General features: G+C 43.2%; 1 protein-coding gene across 1 annotated transcript in view; it reads right to left on the bottom strand.

Moving 5' to 3' along the window:
• Window positions 1-21,367, bottom strand: part of KALRN (kalirin RhoGEF kinase) — a 716,112-nt gene that overhangs the window by 375,740 nt on the left and 319,005 nt on the right. Inside the window, exon 6 of the mRNA XM_026647403.1 lies at window positions 10,526-10,648. Coding sequence (XP_026503188.1) covers window positions 10,526-10,648 — 123 coding nt within the window. The remainder of the gene's footprint in view (window positions 1-10,525; window positions 10,649-21,367) is intronic.

Here is a 21,367-nt window from a genome sequence, read left to right as displayed (position 1 = left end):
AAGGAGAGGTGGGCTCCTGTGACAAATGTAGCCTGAGATCTGGAAGCGCATTGGAAACTCCAATCAGACCTGAAGAATCTATGAGAGCCAGAGGATGAGCATCACTGGTCTAACAATTCCACAACTGGGAAGAATGCAATTTGAATTTCTTGGTCACAAAATCATGACTGACTGATTCAAGGGCTTAACATGTACATAAAATAGTCTTAGGTCCTGATCCTGCAAACACTTGAGGTCATGCATGACTCTATGTATGTGAGTAGCCCCCGGTGATTTCAATGGGACTATTCACATGCCTGAAATTAAGCACACATTTAAGTGTTTGCAGGATCAGGACCTCAGTGTGATAGAGATGCATAACTTCAGTATGAATATACAGCATGCATAGGTATTAGACAATTCAAATGCAAATCAGCTATTAATATCATTTGTGCCCAGTTACATATAGCAGTGCGGCATATAGTAATATGGAGCCATGATGGCACCAGCTTCCATTATAAGCCTTATTTTTGGCCCCTCTCTTTGCTGCTCCTATGGCCTTGGATTGTAAATTTTGCTCGGCTTGAAAATATCAGAGTAATTCTAAAGGCAAAGGAGATGTATTCATTTATTGGTGCAGTTAGAAGAAAATTGGTAAAACTGGTTTGGAGTTAGAATAACAATTTTAAAATTGCCATGATTTGGATTTTGACTATTGTCCACTGTGGAATGTGTCTTTGGGTCCCAGTCTAGCTCAAAAGCAGTAATTAACCTGAGCAGTGAGGCTTGCAGCAAAAAGACTTCTAAATAAGCAAGGCTTTCTTCCTGAAAATCCTCACGGCTGTGTTCCAGTCAAGACTTTCAGACTTTTTAGGCCAGACCTTCAGCTGATCTAAATCAGCATAGGGTGATTGTAATTAATAGAGCTATGCCATTTGCATTGGCTGAAGACCTGGAATGTTGCTTTTTTTTTTTTTTTTTTAAAGACTAGAAAGTCAGTGCAGCAGTTTGGATTTCATGTAAAGAACGAGCCTTTCCTACCGCACTTGGTTTTATTTCCCTGTAGAATTATATCAGTACTTGTAATGTAATGAGCATGACTGAATGGAAGGAAAACAACTGTGAATTCTTTGGTTCCCAGTAACTACAGTATATAAATATATTAAATAGCAGAGGGAGAAAAGGTTAGATTTGATTGAGACAGAGCAGATGTTCCTAATATCTGATTTTCCAGTTAGGGGAGATTTATATATTTTTATATCTATCTATTTAAATGAGGATTTTCATTAACAAAACTGGAAGAGTACCAATATGTTCTACAGCTAACTAGATATCTTCCACAGCTCTCCCCACTCCAGCAGGGAGCAGCAATTGAGTTTTGGACTCATCAGTCTATACCTTTACTCCGCAATGGACTTTGAGAGCTGCCAATGGGTCTCAGCAGGTTCCCCTGTCATTCTGCCCGCGCCGCTTCCAGCAGCTCCCATTGGCCTGGAGCAGCGAATCATGGCCAGTGGGAGCTGCGATCGGCCGGACCTGCGGCTGGGGCAGATAAACAAACCGGCCCGGCCCGCAAGGGGCTTTCCCTACACAAATTCACTGCCATGAACAGGCTCATGGAGACACTCATTTAAAAAAAAATACTTCAGGCCCCCATTCCTCTCAGCCAGCAGAGGTCTCCTCATATGGAATTGCAGAAGGCCCTTGATTTATGGCTATATGGTAATACAATAGGTCAAACAGTGTGAAAACAATATATTATTGTCTAGAAGTGAGGGCAAAAATGCTACAGTTGATATTCTCTTGTAGAGACCCTAGGCTATAACCAAGCTTTGCTTAAATTATTTCCTGCATTACTAGAAACCTTACATTTTATGTATAGTTGCAGACTTTCCAGAAGCAATCACAAGAATTAACAGAAGTTAATTCTCTATAGATTTTTCTCTAAACTTTGGAAACTTCCAGCAAATCAGGGCATTTCTTTTCTTTTAACAGCTCACTCCGGTGGCAAAAAGTTCTCCATAGTTGTGGAGGAACTGACCCGATGAGGTCATCATCTGCAGAATGACATGCAAAAGTTCTCCTTGAGAACTTAGGGTCATATTTTGCCAGCAGCCAGAAATGTGCAACCTCAGGCACAGAATACTACCACCCATCTCCTCAATGCCAAAGACCACTGTGAGCATATCCCTGGCTCCCAGTTTCTGCTACTTCTGTTTCTGTTATCTTTAGAAGGCTTTGGCCCTGATCTTCAATGCCAGCAATAGATCGTGTCCTATCTACATAAATGATCATATCTGTGACCCCAAATACAAACTAAGATGAGCCTGCAATAAAGTATTCTCACTTGAGGAGATTGTATGGTTGCCAGGCATCCGGTTTTCAACCAGAATGCCCAGTCAACAAGGGACCCTGGCAGTTCTGGTCAGCACTGCTGACCGGGCCGTTAAAGGCTCAGCTCGGCAGGCTCCCGGCCCGACTCCACACAGCCCCCGGGAAGCTGCCGGCATGTCCCTCAAGCTCCTAAGTATAGGGGTGGCCACGGGCTCTGCACGCTGCCCCTGCCCCGAACTCCGGCTCTGTAGCTCCTATTGGCTGGGAACCACGTCCAATGGGAGCTGCGGAGACAACACCTGCAGGCAGGGGCAGCCCGCAAAGCTGCCTGGCCACACCTCCGCCTAGGAGCCAGAGGGACAAGTTTCCGGGAGCCGCCTGAGGTAAGTGCCGCCTGGAGCCCACACCTCACACCTCCTCCCACACCCCAACCCCCTGCCTCAGCCCTGAACCCCCTCCCACATCCATATTCTCTCCTGGAGCCTGCACCCCAACCCCCTGCCCCAGCCCTGAGCCCCCTCCCACACTCCAGATTCCTCAGCCCCAGCCTGGAGCCCCCTCCCTGCACCCCCAGCCCCTCACCCATGGCCCCACCCTAGAACCTGCACCCCCAGCTGGAGCCCCCTCCCGCACTCTGAACCTTCAGCCCCAGCCCGGAGCCCCTTCCTGCACCCCAAATCCTCATTTGCAGCCCCATCCCAGAGCCCATACTCCCTCCCACACTCCAACCCACTGTCCCAGTTTGGAGCCCGTGACCATACTCCGAACCCCTCAGCCCCAACCCCCAGCCCGGCGTCCCCTCCAGCACTCCAAACCTCATCTCTGGCCCCACCCCAGAACCTGCACCTCCAGCCAGAGCCCTGCCTCAACCCAGTGAAAATGAGCGTGTGAGCGAGGGTGGTGGAGAGGGAGCAATGAGGGTGAGGGAGATGGAGTGAATGAAGAATGTTTCTCACAAGACACCTTTAATATCTTGATTCCCATTGTAGCCTCTGTAACAAAGCCAGTGCAGAATTATATTGGATGGCATTTTATCTCAGCCTAATACAGAAGGCTATAGTTCATGTAAATGATAAATGGCAGGAATTTCCAAAAGATGACATTAGCCTTTACCAGATAATTGTAATGCATTTCAAATGTATTGTGACTCTCTAAGGACAACATGCATCTCAGTTTAGTTTCAGATAATTAACTCCTTGGCAACAGAAGGGCTGACGATTCCACCACTGAACACAGCACTGTTAGCATGTGTTTATCAGAAACTGATGACTCACCATTTCATGAGGTAATGAATATAGGCATAAAACAATCTTGGTGGAGTAGATATGAATAACTTCAATCAGAATAAACAGCATGCATATCAGGTAATCCAAGTGCAAAACTACAATCAATCAGACTTGTGCCCATTTAACTAGGATGTTGTGGCTTAGGCTAGCAAATTAACTAGGTTAATGGGATTACTAAATATAAACCATAGCTCAATGTTTTGTTTTAGTGAACCACGTTATTACATTGGTATAAATATTGTACTACTGTAATAAAGACTAACATAATTCATATTTCAGAGCTGAAGAAACAAACAAATGTGGCATGATTCACGGGGGGTGGGGGGAATCTACATTTACAGTTGTGTTTTTTTAAGAAAAAATACTGAACTGCAGGTTAGTACCTGAAATTTATGGCTCTTCCCCTCTAATCCCCCTCACACACTATACTTCTTCTGAGGAAGGAGTAGCATAGTAAGAATAAACAGTGTTACAAATAGTTTTTCTATAAAAGGAAGTCGGCCCATGTCAAGTATATAAGAATGTATAGGGAAGAGTGTGTGTGAAAAGGTTTGGCCTGAGAAAGACCCTTCAAGTATATTTTTCAGCTGAATTTAGAAGATTAGTATAACTACACCTCTACCCCAATATAACGCGACCCGATATAACGCAGTAAAGCAGCGCTCCGGGGGGGCGGGGCTGCGCACTCCGGCGGATCAAACCAAGTTCGATATAACGCGGTTTCACTTATAACGCAGTAAGATTTTTTGGCTCCCGAGGACAGCGTTATATCGAGGCAGTGGTGTATTATTAACTTGGGCCTAAAGTGTGCTAGGAACTTCACAAAAATATGTGCTTAAAGATGCAGGACCCAATTCAACTTCCCTTGAAATCAATTGTATTCTTCCTGCAAAATTTAGAGCATCCCTCAGACTATTCTCTCCTCCACAACCTTCCTCAAAGCCCATTGTAGTGTGTTGTCTATAAGAACTCCACCAATTATAGTGCTGTCAATTCTCATGATTTTATCACCAATCTCATAATAGTGGGTGTTCTTCTTAAAGCCCCACTTGGTAGAACTGGGGTCAGCAAACTACGGCCCGCGGGCTGGATCTGGATCTGGCCCGCCAGCCGTTTTAATCCGGCCCTCGAGCTCCAGCCGGGGAACGCCAGCTGGGGAGCAGGCTCCACACGGCTCCCAGAAGCAGTGGCAAGGCCCCACTCTGGCTCCTACGTGCAGGGGCAGCCAGGGGGCTCCGCTCTGCACGCTGCCTCGCCCTAAGCGCCGCACTCACAGCTCCCATTGGCCGGGAACTGCAGCCAATGGGAGCTGCAGGGGTGGCGCCTGCGGATGGGGCAGCGCACAGAGCCACCTGGCCACGGCTCTGCAAAGGAGCCGGAGGGTGGACATGGCCACAGCTACCGGGAGCCACTTGAGCTAAGCGCCATGCAGAGACTGCACCCCTGAGCCACCCCCCATGCCCCAACTCCCCGCCCCAGCCCTGATCCCCATTCCGCCCTCCAAACCCCTCGATCACAGCCCAGAACACCCTCCTGCACTCCAAAGTCCTCATCCCCAGCCCTACCCCAGAGCCTGCACCCCCAACCAGAGCCTGCACCCCAACCCCCTGCCACAAGCCTGATCCCCCTCCTGCCCTCCGAACTCCTCGGTCCCAGCCCAGAGCACCCTCCTACACCCCTAACTCCCCAGCCCCACCGCAGAGCCCACACCCCCAGTCAGAGCCTTCAACACCCCCACCCCGCACCCCACTCCCCAGCCTGGAGCCCCCTCCTGCACTCTGAACTCCTCATTTCTGGCCCCACCCAGAGCCCACACTCTCAACCAGAGCCCTCACCCCAACCCCAATTTTGTGAGCCCACCATACAATTCATGGCCCACCATACAATTTATATTCCCAGATGTGGCTCTCGGGCCAAAGAGTCAACAGATTATAGGAAAATCTCAGCTGTCATTTAAAAATATAATAAAATTTCTAGCCTTCATAATTGTGGAGAAAAGCTTGAAAACATGACCCGTGTGTATGCTAAAGGCTCAGAAACTAGGAGGTAAAGCAAAACAACCCCACATATATTATTATTAATTATTACTTTATTATTATTTCATGATTTTTAAGCCAACCTCAGGATTTTGGGAGGGGACTGACTCATGATTGGGGCTGGAAGTACTGTAATTACTGGGAGGCAGGTTGAGGGATAGTCAGGTATTTATGTTTATATTTCTAAAATATAAGTTAAAGTGTTGGTTCTGAAGCTTACAACGGTGGGAACACTGCAAATGGCAAACAGATGATAGGATGCTAAAGAAAATAATGCAAACACAACCAAGGTCAGTCCAACAGAGTCTGACCATGGACTGGTCGGACATCGTATGCAGGGACATAACCAAGCTGGGCTTAATGGATGTCATGGACAGGAATGCCTGGCAATGTTGTATTGCTCCCTGTGTCTGTAAAGATCAAAAGAAAAGAAAAAAAAGAAGTGGGTTCTCAATCTAGGGGATGGCAAACAAGTTTGGGGGTGGGGGGTGGTCACAACCACTCTCCCTTTTGTGATAAATAGATGAGAGTGGGTTTCTGAAACTTTTTCCTGTTGCAACATGGGGTTATGGTATGAAGAGGGCTGAGAAACACTGAGTTAAACCAAAAAAGCAAATGAATGTGTGTATAAAACGTGTCCATTGTGACTGCTTTCCTCTCCCCTATTCATCAGGTGGGAAGGGATAGCTCAGTGGTTTGAGCATTAGCCTGCTAAACCCAGGGTTGTGAGTTCAATCCTTGAGGGGGCCACTTAGGGATCTGGGGCAAAATCAGTACTTGGTCCTGCTAGTGAAGGCAGGGGGCTGGACTCGATGACCTTTCAAGGTCCCTTCCAGCTCTAGGAGATAGGATATCTCCATTTCATAGGTATTATCCTGCAAACATGTACACACACGAGTAATTTTATGCATGCGAGCTCAGAGGGACAACTGATGTGTAAAAAGTAATTCACATACACAAGTGTTCTCAGGATCAAGGCTTAGATTGTAAACTCTACAAGGCAGGGACCATGTCTTCCTGTGTGTTTACACAGCACTTACTACAACACGGCCCCGATCCTAACTGTAGCCTCTGGGCATTAATGCAATATAAATATTAGATAATATGCATAAGTACAAAAATCCATGTATAAATTCAACTGTTATTTTCAGGCAGTCTCCACCAGAAATCAAATAGTATCACCTGCAACTGAAGTGAGACATCACGATAAACAATAAGGAGACATGATTTGAGAACTTCAGTAACTCAACCAGAGATTATGGTTCTTTTACAGGAGTGGGTGGGTGAAGTTCTGTGGCCTGCAATGTGCAGGAAGTCAGACTATATGATCATGATGGTCGCTTCTGGCCTTAAAGTCTATGAGTCTATACATTTTACAAAAGCATTCTGGTGTAACTCTGTGTTTGTGAATTTCATTGCCTGACACTTTTCTTAAAAAGATGCCTACAATCAGGTAAAAAAAATGAATTTTATTAGGCTTTAAATCAGGGACCCCTTAGGAAAAGATGTACACAGGCAGACAAGTCTTGCCATAATAAGCTAATTATCTCTACTATATACAATTTTTTACCAGGTCCCGGTCACTGACAAAAATATCCTTATTCATGTTTTCTTCGTTAAAAAAATAAAATTGGTAAAGATGTAAATTTGATTTAAAATTAGAGATGGGCTGATATTGCAAAGTTCAGTTACAGATCTGACCCAAATCCAGATCTGGACCCTACATTTCTGGATCTGGGATTTTTGTCTGTTCCATTGTAGAATAATGTTCTGCCACAAAGTCAGATCCTAATTTCCCTAAATTCTGGCAAGTTCAATTAAAGGAATCCGTTTTGGATCCATCATTGTTTGAAACATTTACCAACATTATTTGGATTCATATGTATGTATTACCTATTCCTTTCCTTTCCCCTTAAGTAGATACAGAAATTACAGTTTTGCAACTGAGTGCATGCAGGCATACCCCTGTGGGCTCAGGAGTGCGTTTGCACACATCTTATAGCAAGATCAGGCTGAAGTATCGAGGACTTTGGACAGAAAAGGGTCATTTTTATTTTGATCCTTTTTCTTCCTGCTTTTCCTGCATGCGTTACCACTGAAACCTACAATGCTGCATGCCAGTGAATACACATCTTTAGTATGGCAGTGCAGCTCCTGGAACGCACACATCCCAGCATGTAATGCTTCATAGCCTTCCAAATGAAAGTTTGTTCAGATCAAGATGGAGCATCACAAATTGGGGCTCATTCTCTTCTGACTCCATTTCCATATTAAACACAAATATGAATATGAATTGACCAAAACTGGGTAAGATAAATTTCCAACTCATTTCCAAATCCACTTGACACTAGGGTACAGGGCTGCAGTGAAGCCTTCCCGTGGCCACCACTCCCAACTATGCCCCTTCTGTGATCCTTTGCAGGGTGGAAGTGCTATTCACACTATAGGTCTACACTATCACTTAAGTTGATCTAACTTACATCGCTCAGGGGTGTGAAAAAGACAAGTTACAGCAACCTAAGCACTGTTTACACCGGCGCTATGTTGGCAGGAGACATTCTCCCATCAACATAGCTTCCGCCTCTCACAGAAGTGGAGTAATTATGCTGACAGGAGAGCGCTTTCTTGTTGGCATAGAGCATCTTCACCTGATGCTCTATAGGGACGCAGCTGCATCGGTGCAGCTGCGCTGATATAGCACTTCTAGTGTAGACCTGCCCAATGTAATTGTGTAACCCATGGCCACTCTCCAGCAAGCCCATAAAGCTGCCCTCCTTGTACAGCTATTCCAACATGGTATAGAAACCCTCTCCATAGTGCTCAGGAATCACCAAAATCACCTATGCAGCTGCACTGCTCTGAACCACCTCCAAGCACTCAAAATGCAGGGCTCCACTGGTGAGGAGGGTCTTGCAGGAGGTATCTGTCCCTGGTGAGTTTCAACCATTGGGTAAAGCTTCAAGGCTTCTGGCAAGTGCCAATGAGGCCTTCAGTTGGCAGCACTGAGTTATGTGCCATCTCCTGGAATCCTTCTACAGTTTCTTTCTGATTTGGTTACAGTCTCTGTTTATTCTCCCATCATGTTTTTATTACCACCTGATACTTTGATGATTGTCCTATACCTATCTTCAACTGTCATAGTTTATCTGTTTGAATGTCAACATGCTTAGAGCACTTAAAACAAGATTAAAAAGAAAAGCAACTGGGAAATCATTTCTAAGGGAATTAAAGAAAACCCCCAAAATGAATTAGGGTGCTTTATAGTTATTTACTGTATACAATGAAAACATTGTACACACACACACACACACACACACACACAAATTAAAACACATCCTCCTCCATCAGCTGGGATCCTGTTTGTTTAGCCCAGATGAGGCTGCTAGAGAAGGAATATGCAGAATATAATATAAAGGATTTTGGAGTATTATACACAGTATTTTCCCCCTTTAATTGTGTTTTAGTTTTGTTACAGTAAAGGGAGGGTAACTTGAGAGTTGTTATTATCATGCATGAAGCGGTATTAATTTTTCATCAGAGACCCTTCCATGCTGTGGAAACTCCTCTTGAGGGCAGGGTCCCAATGCAGCAAAGGGAAGGTAGGTTAATTTTTCTGCAGTATTCTGCTGGGTGATAGTTTGTTATTGTAAATTTAGCAACAGTCAGGACTCCTAGAGCCTGTGTTTTGACATACTTTTGAATTAAAATCACAATAAATACATAAACATACATCGCACCTCTTATCCACCACTGAACTGCAATGTTCTAATGAGCACACAGCTTGATGGTTTAGTGAAAAAAATAACTAGCCCATGAAAAAGGCAGGGGGAATTTAGGTCAATGGAATATAATTACCTGAGTTGGAATTTGACCAGGACACCGGGGTTTCATTCCTAATCTTATGAAAAGTGCCATGTGGTCTTTAATGACCACAAGTGGTCAGGATCTCTGTTTTACATTTCATCAGAAAGGCAGCAGCTCCAGCAGCACAGAGCCTTCTAGCAGCATGCAGGGCCATGGCTCACTAGTGACTTATGCCACAAGCTGAAACAACTACAAATTGCTTGGAGGTCTCTCATCCCAGTGCCAACCTCGCTTGACCCTGCGTCACTTTACAGAGAGCTAACAGAAACACAGCATGAAGTGGTTGGTTGACTCAGGGCATTTTTTCTGTAGCTGACAGTTAATATTCAGAGAGCGAGGACAGGACTATTCTTATCCTGTGCCATTTCGATAGGGTGTGTGCATTCATTGTTCTAAAGGAGCACAATGATCAAAATATCAATACATTCTGCCCCAATTTCTGCACTGAAAGCATTGCAGCTTGCAGACACAAATGCTGTATACCAGGGAAGACCAAGTAGGAAAGCAAGGCACTTCCAAATGGATGATGATTAATTTTTTTCACCTCAGGTAATGATGAGTTGCATCCAAAGTTGCAATCAGCTAAGAAAAACACAAAATCTGATTCTGGACACAACTGACAGTTTGATTAGATTCTCCTGTTTGGAATTTTGAGGAGCAGCCATGTGGGGGAAGAGAAATGTAAATTATTAAAGCACTACGCTAGAGTTCTACTGAGTCTCGTTAATTGCATGTCAAGAAAACGCCAAACCCTTAAAAATACTGTATTTGTTTTCCAAAATGTAAACAGCTCCACAGGACTGTCCTGGTTTTAAATCAAAGAAATAATCATATATCAGCATCAGGGTGGACAAAGTAACTTCCCAGAACAAAGTGCTGCTGCCACACGCCCAGCCTGACCTTCTTTAGTTCTTCACATCTCATGGGTCTACAGTTCTCTTTTAAGTGGAAGTTCACTCCTGTCCCTTCCCCTCCCACACACACACTCACACAGAATCCATATTTACAGTGCGTCTCTGAACTTACCATGGAATTCATTGCAAAGTGATTATGCTGTGTCTGCAAGTCAAGGGCATGTTGGTAGCTCACTCCAATCTCTGTATGACTCTGCAGGAACAATTCTTTGTTGTGGCTGATCCAGTCAAACATCTATAGAAAGTTCACACAGGACAAAGAAAGAGAGTCAGGGGAGAAAAGACTAAGATCAAGTGCAAAATACAAATATGAACATTTCTGACACAGATTTATGCTAATAACAAAAAAAATGATTTAGTAACACCACAAAAAACATCCCTTATCTGAATTTAGTGTACTCAAACAAGGACAAAATTTAAGTTATTACCACCTTCTCTATGAACAGAATGACAGGTTAGGAAACACACCTGGTAAGCCTGTTTCTCTGCAAGCTGATCCCATAGTCCTTTCCTATACTTTGTTAGGAGTTCCATAAGTAGAAAGACTACAGTGACAGGGCCTAAATTAGAAGTTATTCCATTGACTGATGCTCATGGTTCATAATGTTACCAGAACCCAGGAATGGACCACTAATCTTTACACAACAATGATTTGGTTTTCTTTTTTTTTTTCTTTTCTTTCTTTGTAGTGTATGGATAAGCTCCCCAAATCTTTCAGCTAAAAACCAAACTGAGGTTTTACACTGATTTTTATTAGTACTTGCTCTCCCCAAAAACAAAGAGCAGTCTTGCTTCGAAACATTAGCTTACAGTGAAACACACATACACATTTTATTTAATTCTATGGCCCATACTCCTGTCAGCTTCTCACTGCTCTTAGCCCCATTTCAAAGGAAAACAAATGTCTAAGTAATTTGGTATGTTGGCTCTAACGCTAACAAAATTCTGTACATCAGTTTTATTAATCTCCATCTATTATGCTATAACACCTGACATCCAAGGAGCTCATTTATGAATTAAATATCACAAGTTAGCTATTAGATAGGTAAGGATTATAACACCCATTATTCAGATGAGTACACTGAGGAATAGAGAAGTTAATTGACTTGTCCAATGTTACACAGTCTTTTTGTGGAAGAGCCAGAACAGAATCTAAGTGTCCCAACCCAAAGTCCTGAGCCTTAATACACACATACTCACACTGTACCATTGCACAGTATATATCACCTCAATTTTCACAGATAGAGGAACTGAGTATGTAAAGGTTAAATGATTTGGTTAAGGTCTAAGCATGTTAGTGGAAAAGCTGGGACTAGAACCCAGCAGCCACGGCTGGGATCTATAGTTTAATAAAAATAAGACCCCAGAGGACATTCTGTGCTAGATTACAGCTCCAAGTTGTGAACTAGGACCATTAAGATAACACTTCCTCCCATGACAAACAAGTCCTACCAAACCAAATGGTTTTGACTTTAATTTTACTGACTGAAAAATAGTACCGATTGTTTTTTGTTTCCCTGTAGAATAAATTATAAACAAATTGGAAGTCTTCATTCTCGTCTGGCACTGGTTAGGCAAAAGATGAACTCAGACTTTTTTCCACTAAACCCTGTTTTATTGTTACATTATCCTCCCAACCCACTCTCACACAGTTTGTCTCTTTTGTCCACCTTTTATGTCCTTTCTGACATGTGGAGTGAGAGTTCTTTAGGTCAAGGACTGTCTTGTTTGTTAAATGTCTGTAGAATGCCTAGCACAATGGGGCCCTGATCCGAGTTCCTAGGCTGTACCATAATACAAATAATAAATAAATGAATAATACCATATGATCTGCTTTACAGGAGGAGTACAATCTCAGTACAGGCATTTGGTGGTTCTGAAGAGACATGAGGTTTTACATTGTTGTGAGTGGGAGGGAGGCAAATGAATAGCTTAGCTACACCAAACATATGCTCAAGCGATTGCTACAAACCTTTGTTATGCTACTGATGTGACCCCAGATAAATACCAGCATCAAATCAATGGAATAACAAAAAGTTTGACTGTTGATACCTTAGGAACAGAAAGATTCTAGCATCCGTGTATTATACATTATTATTATTATTTCCCAAGGTCAGTTCTCCTCTGCCTGTGCACATATATTGGCATGAAGAGTTACACAGACATTTAGGTTGAAAATAGGCTCTGTACATACACCTCAAACTCCTCTCCAGTGAAGTTGGATTTTGCTCTAAGTGCTCATTTCAACATTAGGATCTGTTCTAGTCTCACTGTGTAGAGGATTTACACAAGTAACATTTTATACCCCTTACATCAGAAAGAAGAATAAACCTTATAAAAGCTCTAGTAACACCAGATTTAGAGCTGTTACACTGACCCCTGCTCCAAAGACGAGTCCCTTACAGGTGAAAGCTATCAGCCCATTTAAACCAACCTGTCCCCTTAATGTGTTATTTTACATTAATTTATTTGCAGGAAGAGATTTTGTACCTTATCTTGTATTTTACATTTGCTGAAGGAAGTTATTTAGGGAGAGATTCAGACCTCTGTCACAGCAGCGTAAATCCAGAATAACATTGTTGACCTCAGTACGATCACACCAGATTTACACCACTGTAACAGAATCTGGCCGCTCACTCATTATTTCAGACTGTGAAATTGACCAGGTTCATTACGGGATGTAGCCACTGTTTTTAAAACACCTTTAGTGATTAAACTGAAGAAAACAACCTAATGTAATTCAACCTAAATCTATCTCAGTGCCTCATTAAGAGTTAATACAATTTGAGTAGAAAAGAATTTAACGCAGCTGTGGACTCAAGAAAAGTATTACCATAAAACAATATATATATTTCAAGAGTAAAGTTCATGTCCAAACAACAGAGTTTTATCTCTCTGTTTAGAAACCAAACCAGATTTATCTCAAGCAGATACATGTTAAATGTGAACATGTTTTTAACCAAGCTAGAACCATTTAAGGAAAAACCTGGCTGAAAGCCATTGAAAATAAATAGTAAATCTAGTATTTTATGCACAGCAATCCTAAATGGAATCAACTTGAATGTAAATGATTAATAAAACAAAACAAGAAGTAACTGATTATTTCTGGGGGTGAAAGAGCGCTTTCTTCATCTTAGCCACAATTGTATTATAGAACAAGGATCTGGGTTAAGTTAAGCCATATTTATGAACTTTGAGATAGAATAATTGACTAGGAGAAAAATTAAAATTGAATAAATTAATAAGAAATGTATCCTTTTGTCTCACTTAATAAATCATAACAAACAATAGTAATTGAAAAAGTACCTCAGGAGCTTTGAGCTACACACAATCGTTTTCTGTCTTGCCTTCCAAAAACTGTTCTTCATTCATATTCATGGACAGCGGCAGAATTAGGAAAGCATTCTCAACTATGTTTCAGATTTTGATTATATTTATGTTACTCCAAATTACTTGCAGGGCCAGTTCAAGCTAAGCTGGGTCTCTGGCAAATTATCTCATGTTGATAAGGTCCAAGATTCAGTGTGTGACCTTCTCCCTCCTCCTGCTATAAACTCCCATAACATGGCAAGCTCAGGGAAGGAAAAGGTGTGTGATATCCTGGCTCTCAAATCCAGGCCTGTGAGTTTCCATACACCTATCACATCCTGGCCACCATCTGATGTCTGCTGAAATCTGGCTGGCGAAGGACTAGCAGAACTACAGCCACAGCCAAGGCGCCATCCACGGGACCCTTGATTGGAGGATCGCCGGGCTCCACTGATTAGTCCAGCCATGCTATTTAAGCCAGAAGGTGGCAAAGGAAGTTGAGCAATTAGGTGATTCCCTGCTGCTGTGCTGGATCCTGCTTGTGTCTGCTTCTGGCATGCTATACCCAACCATGTTTCTGATTCCTGCTTCAGGCTCCTCACTTACCCCTGTCTATGGCCCTAGTTCCCACTGTGCTCCTGCCTGCTCCTTGCCCCTCTGCTGGTTCCTACACTAACACCTCACCTCTGACCATCAGTGACTAATCCTGGCTCTGACCCTCAGCTTTGACTTCTGACTCCAACTCTGGCTTGACTCTGGACTCTAGCATTTGGTATCTGACCTCAGATCTGATCCTCAGCTTCGTATTCGCTCATCTCCTGGCTCTGGTAATGAGCAGTTGACTATGGTGCTGATTCTCAATTCCGTTCCCTGACCTGGATGCCTGCTCCACTCACTAGACACCACCACCTACATCCTGGTCCCTAACAAGATGTTGAGTTCCGTGGAGCTGGAGTATGGGTAAGACAAGTGGCAAGAGAGGCCCAGATTCAGCAAAGCAATGAACCATTACATATGTGCTTTGATGAATAGGGGTGTTTTGTTGAATCGGATACTAGAAGGTGGTTTCCTATTACTCAGGAAAACTGGGGAATCACATTCAGTCTGAGCCAGGGCTGTGATAAAGGTGGAAACATCTGGATTTCCCGGGGAGGAAGAAGAGAGCTCACATTGTTATCACCATAGAACTCTGCCAGCATTGAGTGGTTCATACTTTCACATTCATCATCATGTGGCACTGGAGCATGAGTAGTAAACATCACAGAAGCATTGGTGAAACCGCAATGATGTGGTGGTCGGGAGGCAAGTTTTCAAAATTCATGAGCCACACCCAAAAAAGTCACGACTGGCTCACATGAGATTTTAAAATAACAAATTGTGAGTTCTTTTTATTTGCCTTCCAGTTTTGAGCTCTTAGGGTTCATGTTTCCAAGGTTTTCTCTGCAACCATAAGGGTTAGAAATTTACTATTTAAAAAAAATGAAAGATGAGCTTATCATATCATTATCATGTAATAACATGACTCCAGGAGTTGGGGCTTTACGGAAAAATACTAAATGTTGCAAGACTCATGATAAAATCATGAGAGTTGGCAACACTGGGGAAGGGAGGTGAACCTGTCGGTGTGACAGCATTGGCTGTCCTGGCTCTGGTTTTTGGGGCAAGATTTCCTGAAAAGTTTTCAAGTCCAATTTCTTTCCCACTTGAAAAACACTGGTGTTTCCTGTGTTGCTAATTTAGATTAAATGAGCATGTTCCTTGGTTTGCTTCAAAGACATGCACCACTAAAGATGTCAGCAAGGCGATGAGACAGTGATTACTATTTCACAGAACCTGCAGGGGGAGTTCACATTGAAGGGCTGTTTCGTGAGTCCTGTAGAAATGTTAAATATCATTTTGTTTGGTTAATTTCTCTATCACAGATTATGTTAAACTAGGCCAGATTTTAGGACTCAGCCCTATGATAGTTTTCCTATCATTAAAATGGTGCTACTCAGCACTGAATCAATGGTTTCCAACCCATTTGTGAAAACCACTAGTCCAGTGATTGCCATTATATTAATGGTTCTTTAATTACTGCTATGGTTAACATTCCAGCTTTTTTTTTTAATTGGAGTGAGTGACTGACTGTCAATGACTTTTAGTATGCTAATCAGTCTTACAGCCATGGAACTCACACTACATTTAATGAAATAACTCTAGGATTGGACATTAGATGGGTTAAAACACATGAACCAACAATTCTCAATGTCTCCCACATTGACATTTCTCCACACAGCTCCAAATAATCTGGAAACCAATTAAGCATTTAGAATTTCTAAATTACTGATCATTTTCTTATTTTTTTAAAACACAAGTAACTTGCAGATAACTTCCAAGGTGATTATCATTGTAGTCTGTGTCTCGTGTGCTACATGAATGAAAAATGAAAGCACACACTGAACAGTGATAAGTGCTACAAACATTGCATTTAATGGAGGGAATTAGTTCTTCATCATGAAAGAATCAAAAGAGCCAATATAGTGCAAAGAGCATTCTCACAAAGCTTTGTTAAAGCATTTACCCTAAGTTCAGCGCCACTCTGCAGTGTTTAAATATCCTGCACATACCCAGACTAAGCCTACTAAATTTATTTCCATTTGTGAGTTAGGATATAAAACTATATATCCACTGCCCCATCCATACCCTGGCAATAATTAGCTCCGATTAGCTCAGTTCAAGATGTACAAAACATTCTAAGCAGGCTCCAAAACCAGTGGTATTTTGTCAGCAAAGTCCACTGTTGACTGGGAGATCCAACTTAAGCAGCAGACCAAAAGACAGGTCCCAAGTTGATCATAAATGAATGATAGTTCTAAGGCTTACTGAGAGTGGAGGAGGGCACTGCCTCCTTGCTTCAAATCCTACTAGCTAATCCCGTTACTACAACTCATTGGGAATTATTCAACAAAACAAATGGTTTATGGAAACGTACTGGTTTTGATGAAATTCTGACAAACCATTGGCAGGGTTCTGACACGGTTTCCTGCCAGCTCAACTAGCAGGCAGCTAGGGAGCACAAGCTTCCAAGCAGCCTCACCATATGGACTGCCCTGGGGCTGGAGACCCCAGGGCTTCCATGGTCTGCAGCTCTGGAAAGCCCCACTACATGGACTGCCCCAGGACTTGAAGGCTCCCAGGTGCTGAGCCAGGAGCTAAGCCCCAACTAGAGCCTGCAGGGCGCCTCAGACCCATGAGAACTCTCTGTCACATACTGGGAGCTGTGGCTCCCAAGCTCTGATGGTCCTTGCTCAGCCATGACTCTCAGGACTTCTAGGCTCCTGGATCTCCATCAGTCTGCTAGGGCTCATGGGGATCCAGGAGCCTAGAAGCTGTGGGAACCATGGCTGAGCCAGGAGCTTCAGAGCTTGGGCTCCCAGGGTCAATTTCATTTAGAACATAAGACATTTTTGAAGCAAAATGTTTCCATTATTTCAAAACATTTTTTGTGCTTTTCCCTTCTGCAAGACATTTTGAAATTCTGCTTTGCACTCTGAAGTGGAGCACAATTTTTTTTTTTAGAATATCAGTATTTTTTTTCCTCAGGAAATTCTGACTTTTGACCAGCTCTAACTATAAAACCTGCCATTTCAGCGAGCATAATGACTGCTTGTTTATTTAGGGTCCTTGTGTCTTCTCCATTCTTAATTTTGTACCAAGTCCAACCATAATTCAGATCAACAGGATTTACAGCATCATTCCAAATGATGAAAAGAGGCTTAAACCCCATGCAGTAACTGTGGTTCTCCACTTCAGGTGCACATGTGTTAGTAGCCTTAAATCTAAAATCAGTCTCCACTGTCTGTTTTTGTTTTGGATGAGAAAGTATCTTGAGTAGAAACCTTTTCCTTTGTGTTGAGCATGGACAGGATCAATCACTCCTAAATGAAGAAGGGAGTTTATTTCCTGTCTCAGTAAGAGCTTGTGAGAAAGGTTCCTCAAAGAGGGATGGAGAAGTGGGGTGGAAAGGAGTAAGGGAGGTAAAGTATATATGTAAACCGATACTACCAACAAATTATTCTTGGAGAAATCAGTTTCCTTGTATGCTGAAAATGGGGAAGTCGATCTCCAAATGTGGGGAGGTGGGCAAATTGTTGCAGCTGGTGAACTAAGGAATGAGGAGGATTTGAACCCTTGACCAGCCCATCAAAACTAGTGTTTTGAGGCTGGCTGAGTACTCAGGCCACAAGCATAAGTTGATCGTTTCTTCTGGAATCTGTTTCTTCCTGAGAGGTTCTTTGGAACCCAGAGAAGTGTATTGGACCGGATCTCTGGGAGGTTTGTGACCTACTAAATTCTCTTTTGTTCGTAGGAGTGTAAATTCTCAGAGATCGTAAAGTGGCCTTGGATACTTTCAAAGTGTTCAGGAACTTACCTGTGTTCTCTGAAAACAACTTGCAGACCATCAATGGGGAGGTCCTCTCCAGTGCTGTGGACCTCTGTGAAAGCCAGAAAGTTGGAGCCAGGATGCCCTGTGCATAACGACCGCCATAGAGATGGAACTGGCAAGGCATCTGCCACATTTAGAGGCGCTTGAGGAATGTCCTGGTAACTGTCCCTCAGCAGTTATGGCCTGAAATTGCTCTCTTTGCTTCAGTGGAAGGTACTCAATAAAAGCGTTATATTTTGGGTAGTTTGTGTAATTATATTTTGCCATGATTACCTTGTAATTCATGATCTGAAATTGTACGGTCACAGATGAGTAGGACTTCTGTCCTAAAACATTCAGGCGCTTCTGTTCTTTGTCATATGGGGTCGATTTGGTATGGTGTTGTTTTCCTCTCATTCACTGTATCCACCACCAGAGAATTAGGAGGAGAGTGGGATAATAAAAATTCAGAGTTCTTGGTGGGGACATAATATTTTTGATCCACCCATTTGCAAGTTGGTGGTACTGTTGGTGGGGTCTGTCAAACTGTCTTTGCTGGATCCAAAAATGCCTCATTGATAAGTAGTGCAGCTCCGGTCAGTGTTGCTGACTGCAGAATGTCCAGCGACTAGTGTTGTGATTCCTTGATCTCTTTGAGTGGAATCTATAGAGCATCTGTCACCAGTTTTATGAGGTCCTGAATCTGCCGGAAATCACTGGGTATAGATGGTGGTGGAGGCATAACTCTTCTGGAGACGACAAGGAGATAGTGGTTTGAGGGATAGCTTCCTTATTTGCCCTAGCTTCCTCCTCCTTGAATGTGTCCTCCGGATGAGGAATAGGCTGGGGTGGAGTGGACTCTCTGTCTCTCGTCCTGGTGGGCAAGACTAGATGCCTTGGAAAATTGTCATCAGTAGGCTGCCCAGCAGTCCCAGTATGTCCATTTTGCAGGGCCTACAAGAGAGGGTGTGGCATCCAAGGCTTCTCCCAGCACCCATGATGTCTTTCCTGAAATCCACCCCCCCAGAGGGTGCCAAAGAGTGGTTTTCTATATGGATGGGTAGGAAAGCCTTGCACTGAGAAAGTACAGACAGAAGGGAGGTCTTCATCATCCTTGACATCGCCCAGCAGAAAAGGGTACCAGAGAGACAGGAGTCCGGTGACTGAATAAGTCTCACTATTGAGAGGCACGCAGTACCCCCTGAGAAGTGGAGACTCTGGTTCATCTGTCACCAATAAATCCTTTGAGTACCAAAATTCTTGTGGTACTGCACGGGGAAACGGTATTGACATGATGGTGTGTCCATCTCTACAGGTAGACCGTACCAAAGATTTAGCATGCTCCAAGGTCGGCACTGATGGAGTTGGACACTTAGACTTGCACGTTGCCCAGGAACCCATGAAAGAATGTGACAGCAGCAAAGCTGTGTCCAATGGTACTAATCTGGAGGAATGTTTCTCCTTGCCCTCTTTGTCACGTCTGGACTCCACCCAGGTTCAGTTGGAGCAGTGACAGATCTTGGAAGTGCTCTGGGACTTTCCAGACTCACCAGTACCGGAGCAGTCCTTTCCCTTTATAGTATCAAGCTGAGAGGTCAAAGCTTATGAGTCAACTTATGGGAGACTAAGGTCTTTTAGAAACAGGCTCCTTATGAGGGGAGCCCTTCAAGGAGGTCTCTGGAGTCTACCTCTTTCTCAGTGAGAGTTGAGCTGAGTTCAAAAGGAGCACTAGATCTGCCTGAAGATTGGTGTACAGGGGGGTTCGCCTAAGCTAGCTCTGGAGCAGGGCAAAGTGAATGTTCCATCATTGGTAGATTCAACTTAATCCCCCAGTTCCTCCTCACCCTGGATTTAAGGGCCAGACAGAAGTTACACTTCTGAAGGATATGTGACTTTCCAAGGCTGCAAATGCACTCGGAGTGGCTGTTGCTAACCAGGATGGCCTCCTAGCAAGAGATGCAGCATTTGAAACCCTGTGAAACAGGCATGCCCTTCCTGGGGAGGCTTGCCTTCCCAGAAAGAAGGGACAGGAACAAAATGAATCCTCTCAATTACTAACCTAACAAACTATCTAAAACCTAAACTCATTAGCAGAAGAAAAAAGCTTGTAGTCAAGGCATGCTCAAGGCAGACACTCTAAAGCTCTATCTCAGCCTGAGGCCACTGAGAAGGAAGTGAGGGTGATTTGCCCACAAAGATCTATATAGCCTCAGTGTGGGGCATGAAGATGTGTAGGGCCCATGTGCAGTCCAAACTAACACTGTTATGAAAATCTCTGACTGAAGGCACATGGGGCACATGCACAACTGAAGTGAAGCATCCATAGAGACACTACTCGAAGAAGAATATATGTTATCAAACCTATGATTTTCTATAGGGCTCATTACCATAACATCTAAGTATGATCGTAACAACTCTCCCTTTTTTATTTTTCTTATAAACACTCACTAACATGAGAGATGTGCTTGAGCACAAACCCTTGTTCTCAATACCCTCAAACTCTGGGGAAGGTGGGATCCAAACTTTTCTGTTGTCTCCTATCTATATAGCAAAAAATGATTCAAATGTAATACACTGGCTAATTGCCTGTGATGTGTCCCCTCCCAGTGCCTGGTCAACATACTGGGGATAAGTCTGCTACTGCCACCAGCTAATACTACTGCTACCAGCAACTACTACCAGCTTTATCTCCAGTGGTAGTGGCCTGTATTGTGGTGCTGAAGGTCTCTACTTCTAGGTCCATCCATGATCAGTGGTTGGTTGTTACAATGTCACCATCACAGGCACTTAGCCAGTATGTTACAAAAACCCCCTCAAATTCTGCTGATGTTTGGGTTCAGATCCACATCTGAATTTCACAGCTCAGTCCAATCTCTAATTATTATTTTAGTCAGAACATCAAGCCAATGTACCCTCCCCACGGCATGCAAATATGAGTGATAGCACTCCTGCTGCAAAAAAACGGAACATGTTTGCTAAAGAAATAGTTCATTAGAAATTACAGAAACCAAAAAAAAAAAAAAAAAAATCTCCGCCTCCCATATTTTTCAGGAATCCTCAGCCCAAGCCATAAGAAATAGACTAGGACTGGTAAGAAGTGGCAGAATAGAATCCCTACAAATATTACCATGATGATAACGAAGAAAAACAATTAGCCTGAAAGAATATCTAATTTATACATGTTTCAGAGTAGCAGCCGTGTTAGTCTGTATCCGCAAAAAGAAGAGGAGTACTTGT

This window comes from Terrapene carolina, unplaced genomic scaffold, assembly GCF_002925995.2.
Source record: "Terrapene carolina triunguis isolate 2854851 unplaced genomic scaffold, T_m_triunguis-2.0 Scaffold62, whole genome shotgun sequence".
In the NCBI taxonomy this organism is placed as follows: domain Eukaryota; kingdom Metazoa; phylum Chordata; order Testudines; family Emydidae; genus Terrapene; species Terrapene triunguis.
The sequence above is the reverse complement of the archived record's forward strand: the minus strand, read 5'-3'. Positions and strand labels throughout refer to the sequence as shown.